Below are 11996 nucleotides of genomic sequence, written 5' to 3'. Positions count from 1 at the left end.
ATGGAATGCAGTGCACTGACAGGGGACTAGAAACAGCAGATTATTGAAGACATTGCTCAATATACTGTATGTCTTGAATGTTTGGTTTGACACAATTCACGGGATATCTTTTGGCACTACTGTGTTGAGCTTCATGTGCAACTACTCAGAGTTGCCTTATTGCTCCAACACAGAGAAGTTACTAGAGTGAGATATGTCAAAAATGAAAAGTGCAGATTTGGAATGTAAGGGTGAAGGATGACTGCTAAAAGCAAATCTGAACATGCCCGAAACAATCTCTAATCCACATATTCTACGTCCACTAAAATAGTATAGCTTTTAAAATATTTTTATATTTTTTATATTTTGTTTAAATATTCTCAAACCCAGTAGCTATAAATGTAAAAGGAAAATAAACCAAACCCTTTTTCCTCCTCCAACCGGAAGCTAGTAAGTTTCTTCTTAAGTTTTAACTTGTAACATTATTAATAGTTGTTTGCAGTATTAGAATCAATAATAGTATATATTACCGTTTAGAACAATACAAATGTTTGGTCCTTTGGTCCCTTAGGGGTGAAATATTTTCAGTTGTACTGTAGCTAATGGAAACCTCAGTGACCCCAGAAAGCCATAGTTCTGCGCTTGCTTAAAGACGGTGAGAGAATTAGAGAAAGAGGGAAAGAGTAAGAAAGTCCATCAGTGGGACAGAATAGCTTCTTTTTACCACTTTTTCTTGATCTTCAAGTTTTAACCCTCATTTGTCCAGTATAGTAAAAGCCACAAGCGCCTTTTTCTTTATATATATGTGTATATAATACGTATATAGAAATCTATTTGTTGTTGCTGCTTTTTGTTTGTTTGTTGCTTAATTAACAATTCAAGTCTCAACGAGAAAAGTTCTGTTGTTAAGAGTTTCCCACCTTTTTTCAATTTTTTACTTCTCTAGTCTGTCTTGCACTGTGCCATTTGTTGCGTTGTTGTTGAAGTCCTTCTTTGTAGTTTCTGCTAACTCCACACCTCCTCCTATAGCTGCAGTACCCTATGTCTTCTTCATAAGTAAATGCTGATATGTCTTCAAAAATTCCTCGTGTTGATGTTTTTTAAAACATTTTTTTTTGTTTTCAAAGAAAAAAGTTTAACTCCTCCAAGATATCTTCAGTTTTCTCAAAACCTAGAAGACAAATATCAAACCATGTTTAGATCTAGCTTACTTTCTTTTGAAGTTATTTAGATATGTAGATTACATTTCTTGAGGTATAGATTTTACAGTTATTTGTAATTATTCAATTCTGCCCATGATATCAGTGTGATGGTTTGGAGAAAGCCAGCCCACATTTGCAATTCAATCAATCTTTGTCTATCATGATGATGATAGATTTTTTCCATTTCTAGTTGACAGGCATTCTATCAGTCTGAGTCTATAAGAAAGTCCACTGGGCTTACCTGTGCTGTTGCAGTGAATACTGATGGCTAGGTTGTGTCAGTAAGGACGGCTGGCATCCTTCGGTCGTTTTAACTGGACTTTCAACCTCTTCATTCCAATCTGAAAGCCGTTCATGGCTTGAATAGCTGCCTGTGCGCTAGCTGGGTTGTCGAAGCTCACAAACCCTAGGAGGAAAGACACAAAGTGTATAAACTTAAAAGCCAAAACTGTACAATATGAAAATGTAGCCAAATTATAATTGAATTATGAGGAAACAGAGAAAGGATTTCAAACAATGACCTTACTCAATCTAGTAGCATTATGCTTTGACTATTTATTATATCAAAGTGCTTATTTTGATGGGAACCAAAGTAATGTTGAACAATATTGAACAATATATAACAATTTCTGTCATTTGAACCATTTTGCTTCACCATGTAGCTTTGTGCAAACACTCTCAAACGCTCTTCAATATATATCAATGAGCATGTGTTTGTGGATGTGCCACTTGCACAGCAAAGCAGAGCCCACACAGATGAACACAGAGAGACAGGCCGAAGCAGAGGCACATGTGTACGGCCCTAGACACTCAAACCCAAACTCATGCTGAGCATCCTGTTTCCATCAAGTGTAAAAATAAAGCCTTAAAAGTAAGTGACCAGAAATTGCAGTGGAGTGTGGCTCCGGTTGATGCACTCCCCAGTGTCTAGAGTGTCATTAGCAACAGTCGATGACCCATGAAAACAGCAGGAGCCTCCCCAGGTCTCCTGCCACATGGGAGGGAGGTGTCTGCCTATAATGCCCCATTAGGGGGAAGGGTTAAGGGGGAGAGGGGGAGGAGGAGAGGATGAAAGGAGGCCCCCGGGCCAACTGTGCCACGGATAACAGGGAAGGATGTGGACTTAAACCTCCTTTAAGGGGAGCTCTCCATGTCAGCTGTTCTCTATGCACCATCAGTCTGGGTTTAACCCTCTTCCTGCTTTCTAGATTAATTACCCTACAAAGCAGCCCTGTCAGACCTAACATTATGTTGTAAATGCATAGTGTATTAGTCAATACTGCAAATAGGTCTTCTTTTATGAATTTCTATGTTATTAAGTCTGCCCTGAGAGCATGGCAGAAATCAGTTTTACCCAGGGATGTGCAGCTCCCTCAAGTGAAAACAAACGCTGATCTATAATTGTCCTTTGCCAATTTTTTTCTCTCTCCTCCCTTCATCCCCACTTTTTTTTTTCAAGCCCAAAGTCAGGTCTGGTCTGTGGAGCCAAGTGGGACGAGAGCCAGGTGGGACCAGATCCAGGTTGGGGTGTGAGTCAGCCCCAGTGCACCCTGGGTATTGACAGGTATTGGGGTTATAAAGTGGTGATCTTGATGCTGTGGCTACATACATCCTACTCCAAAGCTTTGTAGTAAACAGATAGCTAAACGCTTTTCAAGCTCTGAGGACATCCCCACTGAGATAACAAGGGGATTATAGGCTACCAATTTGATTAAAAAGTTTACTTTTGTTGAAATAGCACAGGAATCATATTATCATTGCCTTGTTTGCAATACATGAAACTGTTTTAATTGATTGGTTGACAGAACAAACATAGACCACCCATTTATAACTAGCAATAAAACTAGTACATCGCAAAAACTCACCGAAACATTTGCTCTGGTTGGTGGCTCGGTCCATAAAGACCTTGGAGGAGATGACGCTCCCGAAAGGCAGAAACATCTGCATGAGTTCATTATCTCCAAACTCCTGTGGCAGGTGGTAGATGAACAGGTTACAGCCCTCGGGCCCTGCGAACACACAGAAACCATGGAAACCACAATCAGACCTATTTACTGCTTTATTTACCACTGCCTGCAGACCCGCTGCTTCTCATCTGGTCAGGGAACAGATCTGAGGAGCACGACTAATGGAGTGGCAAAGAAATACATTTGTTCCGAGTTCTGTGACAGAGTTTTTAAATAATAACACTGTGCTTACCACCACAAATACAAATTGTGAATTTTCCAACTTTGATTTGATTTTGCATGGTGTGGCACCATGACCTCACTCAGGTGGAGACTTGCTGATTTGTTTAGATGGAGACGTTCAGAGGCAGCGTTAAGCTTTCATTCATCTAGTCAAACAATGGTTGAAATCAGACTATTTCATCAACACAAAGGCCTACATAATAATAATAATACACGCATACTTATTTGAGGAAAAACAGATTGGTAATGACTTAGAAATAGTGAATCCAAAATGGCATCACATCCCACACGGTTGTCATCATAATCAGTTAAGCAAATTGAGATGTGACTAGAAATGTGTTTGAACCCAGTCAATGGATTACACAATGCAATCAACCAATACTGTAGATGCTCTAATGTAATCTCCATGTAGTTTACTTTTAGGAAAAGGTTGAAGCCAAAGTCCATCCTGCATCACATAGATGATGATGATGATTCGTTTTGCCCCAGATAATACCATTATGCATACAGAGTACTATGTAACACTTTCATTTTCAAAAGGAGAACATTTAATCACTGCATTATAACACCTGGACAATATTACTAGGAAAGTGTAATAACAAAATATGAAATGCAATTGTATTTAACATAATACTCTTAAACCTGTAAATTGGAATATAGAAATATGACAATAAAGCAATAAAAGTGAATATTTATAATAGCGTTGTAAAATAGTAATATTATTCTCTCACCCTCACCTTCTCTCTGTTGCTGCTGCTGGATGACCTGTGATGGCTGAGGCAGAGTCTGGCCTATGGGAGTCAGTGTGCCGGCTGGGTAGATAGCTGTATTAAATGTAAATGTAATGTAAATAGCTGTAACAAACACACACACACACACACACACACACACACACACACACACACACACACACACACACACACACACACACACACACACACACACACACACACTTTTGTATTGGTATATCTCATATAGATCTCTATACCTCTCAATACAGTATCTCTCTTGTTTTCGGTCAGGTATGCTGTCAGGTATGCTGTCAGTTATGTAGTTTGTCATTCAATGTTGCATTGCAAAATAATATGCACCTGTAAAGCTACAGTAGCCATTCTGCTCCATGGTACACCAATACGTCTCTGATTTTACTCCTGCACCATATTAGTGCACATCTCTCTCAGTCTGGGCCAGGGCTTAAGGGCTCAGGCCAGTGTGCACAGTACCTGGGCTGTGTATTGCTCTACTTCTAGATGTGTACAATACCTGTGTATTGCTGTACTCCGGTGAAAGCTTGCTGGAGGGTGTCTGCGGCGGTGGGGCTCTGGGTGGAGTAGGGCGAGAGACCGTTGGTATACATGGTCTCAACGGCAGGATGTCCGTTGGGCTGATGATGGGGGATACCCGTGAAGCCGTTGACGATGGGAGTGACGATGTTGGGAGTGGTGATGTTGGCTGGTGGAGAGCTGAGGCCTGCTGAGACAAGGACATTTATACTTTTTCAGACTACCCCCCCACACACATATACCCACACACACACACATATACCCACACACATACACAATCTTTCTCACTACACCTCCTTTCCCTCCATCACAAGGACTGTTACATAGCAGGCGCTGGTGGTGAGACATCCCGCTGGATCACTGGGAACCTGTAAAAAAATGGCCTGTCTGTTGTGTTTCCGAGATACCTTGCTGGCTCTGAGTGTGAACAGGATGAGGAAACCACTATGCAACTCCTGTAAGATCCTGAGAGATAGAGGAGATTACAGTGAAAGATTTGCTCAGTGTGGACAGGGGAAGCAAAACATAGACTACTACCCTCTTTAAACATCATGAACAATATCCAATAGTTTGACACACGATGAATAAGCACACACACACGCACGCACGCACACACACACACACACACACACACACACACACACACACACACACACACACACACACAGTTGCAGGATGTTTCACAGTAAGAATAGAATTGGATGATCCTTTAAAACCAGCCTCTTGTTGAAAATGTGCAATCTTGGGTGGAATGTGAATGAGCCTATTTGAGGAGAATCTCAATATGGATGGTGGCTACTTTGAAAGTAAGCTCCATGGTGGAGCATCAGCCCTCGCTGAGAAACGGCTCCTGGGGACCAACTCGGTAAAGACAGAATAGTAAAGAGCCTCTATAGAGAAGTAATGAGCCTCTATAGAGAAGTAAAGAAGCTCTATAGAGAAGAAAATAGCTTCCATAGAGAAGTAAAGAGCCTCTATAGAGAAGTAAATAGCTTCTATAGAGAAGTAAAGAGCCTCTATAGAGAAGTAAAGAGCCTCTATAGAGAAGTAAAGAGCCTCTGTAGAGAAGTAAAGAGCCTCTATAGAGAAGTAAATAGCCTCTAGACAATCTGGACCCTCTCTTTCTAAAACTATCCGCCGCCCTTGTTGCAACCCCTATTACCAGCCTGTTCAACCTCTCGTATCGTCCGAGATCCCTAAAGATTGGAAAGCTGCCGCGGTCATCCCCCTCTTCAAAAGGGGTGACACCCTAGATCCAAACTGTTACAGACCTATTTCCATCCTGCCCTGCCTATCTAAAGTCTTCGAAAGCCAAGTTAATAAACAGATCACTGACCATTTCGAATCCCACCATACCTTCTCCGCTATGCAATCCGGTTTCCAAGCCGGTCACGGGTGCACCTCAGCCACGCTCAAGGTACTAAATGATATCATAACCGCCATCGATAAAAGACAGTACTGTGCAGCCGTCTTCATCGACCTGGCCAAGGCTTTAGACTCTGTCAATCACCGTATTCTTATCGGCAGACTCAATAGCCTTGTTTTTTCTAATGACTGCCTCGCCTGGTTCACCAACTACTTTGCAGACAGAGTTCAATGTGTCAAATCGGAGGGCATTTTGTCCGGACCTCTGGCAGTCTCCATGGGGTACCACAGGGTTCAATTCTCGGGCCAACTCTTTTCTCTGTATATATCAATGATGTCGCTCTTGCTGCGGGCGATTCCCTGATCCACCTCTACGCAGACGACACCATTCTGTATACTTCTGGCCCTTCCTTGGACACTGTGCTAACAAACCTCCAAACGAGCTTCAATGCAATACAAAACTCCTTCCGTGGCCTCCAACTGCTCTTAAACGCTAGTAAAAAATCAAATGCATGCTTTTCAACCATTCAATGCCCGCACCTGCCCGCCCGGCTAGCATCACCACCCTGAACGGTTCCGATCTAGAATATGTGGACAACTATAAATACCTAGGTGTCTGGTTAGACTGTAAACTCTCCTTCCAGACTCATATTAAACATCTCCAATCCAAAATCAAATCTAGAATCGGATTTCTATCTGGCAAACAAAGCCTCCTTCACTCACGCTGCCAAACTTACCCTTGTAAAACTGACTATCATACCGATCCTCGACTTCGGAGATGTTATCTACAAAATAGCTTCCATTACTCTACTCAGCAAACTGGATGCAGTTTATCACAGTGCCATCCGTTTTGTTACCAAATCACCTTATACCACCCACCACTGCAACCTGTATGCTCTAGTCGGCTGGCCCTCGCTACATATTCGTCGCCAGACCCACTGGCTCCAGGTCATCTATAAGTCTATGCTAGGTAAAGCTCCGCCTTATCTCAGTTCACTGGTCACGATAACAACACCCACCCGTAGCACACGTTCCAGCAGGTATATCTCACTGGTCATCCCCAAAGCCAACACCTCATTTGGTCGCCTTTCCTTCCAGTTCTCTGCTGCCAATGACTGGAACGAATTGCAAAAATTGCTGAAGTTGGAGACTTTTATTTCCCTCACCAACTTTAAACATCAGCTACCTGAGCTGCTAACCGATCGCTGCAGCGGTACATAGTCCATCTGTAAATTGCCCACCCAATCTACCTACCTCATCCCCATACTGTTTTTATTTTATTTACTTTTTTGCTCTTTTGCACACCAGTATTTCTATTTGCACATCATCATATGCTCATTTATCACTCCAGTGTTAATCTGCTAAATTGTAATTATTCGCTCCTATGGCCTATTTATTGCCTACCTCTTCATGCCTTTTGCACACACTGTATATAGACTTTCTTTTTTTCTACTGTGTCATTGACTTGTTTATTGTGTTATTGGCTTGTTTATTGTTTACTCCATGTGTAACTCTGTGTTGTTGTCTGTGTCACACTGCTTTGCTTTATCTTGGCCAGGTCACAGTTGTAAATGAGAACTTGTTCTCAACTTGCCTACATGGTTAAATAAAGGTGAATTAAAAAAATATATATATAGAGAAGTAAAGAGCCACTATAGAGAAGTAAATAGCTTCTATAGAGAAGTAAAGAGCCTCTATAGAGAAGTAGAGTCTCTGTAGAGAAGTAGAGTCTCTGTAGAGAAGTAAAGAGTCTCTGTAGAGAAGAGTCTCTGTAGAGAAGTAAAGAGCCTCTATAGAGAAGTAATGAGCCTCTATAGAGAAGTAATGAGCCTCTATAGAGAAGTAATGAGCCTCTAAAGAGAAGTAATGAGCCTCTATAGAGAAGTAAAGAGCCTCTATAGAGAAGTAATGAGCCTCTATAGAGAAGTAATGAGCCTCTATAGAGAGGTAATGAGCCTCTATAGAGAAGTAAAGAGCCACTATAGAGAAATGAATAGCTTCTATAGAGAAGTACAGAGCCCACATAGAGAAGTAAAGAACCACTATAGAGAAGTAAAGAGCCACTATAGAGAAGTAAATAGCTTCTATAGAGAAGTAAAGAGCCTCTATAGAGAAGTAATGAGCCTCTATAGAGAAGTAATGAGCCTCTATAGAGAAGTAAAGAGCCTCTATAGAGAAGTAAAGAGCCTCTATAGAGAAGTAATGAGCCTCTATAGAGAAGTAATGAGCCTCTACAGAGAAGTAAAGAGCCTCTATAGAGAAGTAAAGAGCCTCTATAGAGAAGTAAAGAGCTTCTATAGAGAAGTAATGAGCCTCTATAGAGAAGTAAAGAGCCACTATAGAGAAATGAATAGCTTCTATAGAGAAGTACAGAGCCCACATAGAGAAGTAAAGAGCCTCTGTAGAGAAGTAAAGAGCCTCTATAGAGAAGTAAAGAACCTCTATAGAGAAGTAATGAGCCTCTATAGAGAAGGAAAGAGCCTCTATAGAGAAGTAATGAGCCTCTATAGAGAAGTAAAGAGCCTCTATAGAGAAATAAATAGCTTCTATAGAGAAGTACAGAGCCCACATAGAGAAGTAAAGAGCCTCTGTAGAGAAGTAAAGAACCACTATAGAGAAGTAAAGAGCCTCCACAGAGAAGTAAATAGCTTCTATATAGAAGTAAAGAGCCTCTACAGAGAAGTAAAGAGCCTCTGTGGAGAAGTAAAGAACCTCTATAGAGAAGTAAAGAGCCACTATAGAAGTAAATATTTCTAGAGAGAAGTAAAGAGCCTCTATAGAGAAGTAAAGAGGCTCTGTAGAGAAGTAAAGAGCCTCTATAGAGAAGTAAAGAGCCTCTATAAAGAAGTAAATATTTCTAGAGAGAAGTAAAGAGCCTCTATAGAGAAGTAAAGAGGCTCTGTAGAGAAGAAAATAGCCTCTATAGAGAAGTAAAGAGCCTCTATAGAGAAGTAATGAGCCTCTATAGAGAAGTAAAGAGCCTCCAAAGAGAAGTACTTAGCTTCTATAGAGAAGTAAACAGCCTCTGTGGAGAAGTAAAGAGCCTCTATAGAGAAGTAAATAGCTTCTATAGAGAATTAAAGAGCCTCTATAGAGAAGTAAATAGCTTCTATAGAGAAGTAAAGAGCCTCTATAGAGAAGTAATGAACCTCTATAGAGAAGTAATGAGCCTCTATAGAGAAGTAAATAGCTTCTATAGAGAAGTAAAGAGCTTCTATAGAGAAGTAAAGAACCACTATAGAGAAGTAGTCTACAGTGAAGTAAATAGCCACTATAGAGAAGTAAAGAGCCTCTGTAGAGAAGTAAAGAACCACTGTAGAGAAGTAAATAGCTTCTATAGAGAAGTAAAGAGCCTCTATAGAGAAGTAAAGAGCCTCTGTAGAGAAGTAAAGAGACTACAGATAAGTAAATAGCCACTATAGAGAAGTAAAGAGCCTCCACAGAGAAGTAAATAGCTTCTATAGAGAAGTAAAGAGCCTCTCAGAGAAGTAAAGAGCCTCTATAGAGAAATAAAGAGCCACTAAAGAGAAGTAAAGAGCCTCTACAGAGAAGTAAAGAGCCACTATAGAGAAGTAAATAGAGCCTCTACAGAGAAGTAAAGAGCCACTATAGAGAAGTAAAGAGCACTATAGAGAAGTAAATAGAGCCTCTACAGAGAAGTAAAGAGCCTCTACAGAGACGTAAAGAGTCACTATAGAGAAGTAAATAGCTTCTATAGAGAAGTAAATAGCCTCTATAGAGAAGTAAAGAGCCTCTACAGAGAAGTAAAGAGCCACTATAGAGAAGTAAATAGAGCCTCTACAGAGAAGTAAAGAGCCACTATAGAGAAGTAAAGAGCACTATAGAGAAGTAAATAGAGCCTCTACAGAGAAGTAAAGAGCCTCTACAGAGACGTAAAGAGTCACTATAGAGAAGTAAATAGCTTCTATAGAGAAGTAAATAGCCTCTATAGAGAAGTAAAGAGCCTCTCAGAGAAGTAAAGAGCCTCTATAGAGAAATAAAGAGCCACTAAAGAGAAGTAAAGAGCCTCTACAGAGAAGTAAAGAGCCACTATAGAGAAGTAAATAGAGCCTCTACAGAGAAGTAAAGAGCCACTATAGAGAAGTAAAGAGCACTATAGAGAAGTAAATAGAGCCTCTACAGAGAAGTAAAGAGCCTCTACAGAGACGTAAAGAGTCACTATAGAGAAGTAAATAGCTTCTATAGAGAAGTAAATAGCCTCTATAGAGAAGTAAAGAGCCTCTACAGAGAAGTAAAGAGCCACTATAGAGAAGTAAATAGAGCCTCTACAGAGAAGTAAAGAGCCTCTACAGAGACGTAAAGAGTCACTATAGAGAAGTAAATAGCTTCTATAGAGAAGTAAAGAGCCTCTATAAAGAAGTAAATATTTCTAGAGAGAAGTAAAGAGCCTCTATAGAGAAGTAAAGAGGCTCTGTAGAGAAGAAAATAGCCTCTATAGAGAAGTAAAGAGCCTCTATAGAGAAGTAAAGAGCCTCTATAGAGAAGTAATGAGCCTCTATAGAGAAGTAAAGAGCCTCCAAAGAGAAGTACTTAGCTTCTATAGAGAAGTAAACAGCCTCTGTGGAGAAGTAAAGAGCCTCTATAGAGAAGTAAATAGCTTCTATAGAGAATTAAAGAGCCTCTATAGAGAAGTAAATAGCTTCTATAGAGAAGTAAAGAGCCTCTATAGAGAAGTAATGAACCTCTATAGAGAAGTAATGAGCCTCTATAGAGAAGTAAATAGCTTCTATAGAGAAGTAAAGAGCTTCTATAGAGAAGTAAAGAACCACTATAGAGAAGTAGTCTACAGTGAAGTAAATAGCCACTATAGAGAAGTAAAGAGCCTCTGTAGAGAAGTAAAGAACCACTGTAGAGAAGTAAATAGCTTCTATAGAGAAGTAAAGAGCCTCTATAGAGAAGTAAAGAGCCTCTGTAGAGAAGTAAAGAGACTACAGATAAGTAAATAGCCACTATAGAGAAGTAAAGAGCCTCCACAGAGAAGTAAATAGCTTCTATAGAGAAGTAAAGAGCCTCTCAGAGAAGTAAAGAGCCTCTATAGAGAAATAAAGAGCCACTAAAGAGAAGTAAAGAGCCTCTACAGAGAAGTAAAGAGCCACTATAGAGAAGTAAATAGAGCCTCTACAGAGAAGTAAAGAGCCACTATAGAGAAGTAAAGAGCACTATAGAGAAGTAAATAGAGCCTCTACAGAGAAGTAAAGAGCCTCTACAGAGACGTAAAGAGTCACTATAGAGAAGTAAATAGCTTCTATAGAGAAGTAAATAGCCTCTATAGAGAAGTAAAGAGCCTCTACAGAGAAGTAAAGAGCCACTATAGAGAAGTAAATAGAGCCTCTACAGAGAAGTAAAGAGCCACTATAGAGAAGTAAAGAGCACTATAGAGAAGTAAATAGAGCCTCTACAGAGAAGTAAAGAGCCTCTACAGAGACGTAAAGAGTCACTATAGAGAAGTAAATAGCTTCTATAGAGAAGTAAATAGCCTCTATAGAGAAGTAAAGAGCCTCTATAGAGAAGTAAAGAGCCACTGTAGAGAAGTAAAGAGCACTATAGAGAAGTAAATAGAGCCTCTACAGAGAAGTAAAGAGCCACTATAGAGAAGTAAATAGCTTCTATAGAGAAGTAAATAGCTTCTATAGAGAAGTAAAGAAGTAAAGTAAAAACAAAAGTAATATGAGGCTAAATTAAATTGTGTTCTCAGTGTTTTCTTCATAATCTCACTAGTACAATTGAAAGTACCTATATCAAAGTTTTTGAGCAGTTTCACCCCCTTTTCTCTCTCAGAGATATACACTGAGTGTACAAAACATTAAGAAAACCTTCCCAATATTACGTTGCAATCCCCACACCCCTTTTGCCCTCAGAACAGCTACATTTTGTCAGGGTATGGACTCTACAGGTATCGAAAACGTTCCACAGGGATGCTGGCCCATGTTGACTCCAATGCTTCCCACCGTTGTGTC

The 11996-nt window shown here is 40.1% G+C and overlaps 1 protein-coding gene across 11 annotated transcripts in view; it reads right to left on the bottom strand.

Annotated features, from left to right (window-relative positions):
• Positions 1–343: 343 nt before the first annotated feature.
• The window catches only part of LOC115192639 (CUGBP Elav-like family member 5), a 335938-nt gene continuing 324285 nt past the window's right edge, over positions 344–11996 (bottom strand). For 7 of the 11 annotated variants that reach the window (XM_029751379.1, XM_029751384.1, XM_029751385.1 and 4 more), the window contains 5 exons: positions 4634–4843; positions 4102–4194; positions 3047–3190; positions 1423–1587; positions 344–1150 (listed from right to left, as the gene is read on the bottom strand). In XM_029751379.1, coding sequence (XP_029607239.1) covers positions 1460–1587; positions 3047–3190; positions 4102–4194; positions 4634–4843 — 575 coding nt within the window. In that variant the 3' untranslated portion in view covers positions 344–1150; positions 1423–1459. The remainder of the gene's footprint in view (positions 1151–1422; positions 1588–3046; positions 3191–4101; positions 4195–4633; positions 4844–11996) is intronic. The other 4 variants (XM_029751383.1, XM_029751389.1, XM_029751390.1 and 1 more) reach the window with 2 other exon arrangements.

The sequence above is a fragment of the Salmo trutta genome, chromosome 4 (assembly GCF_901001165.1).
Source record: "Salmo trutta chromosome 4, fSalTru1.1, whole genome shotgun sequence".
In the NCBI taxonomy this organism is placed as follows: domain Eukaryota; kingdom Metazoa; phylum Chordata; class Actinopteri; order Salmoniformes; family Salmonidae; genus Salmo; species Salmo trutta.
The sequence above is the reverse complement of the archived record's forward strand: the minus strand, read 5'-3'. Positions and strand labels throughout refer to the sequence as shown.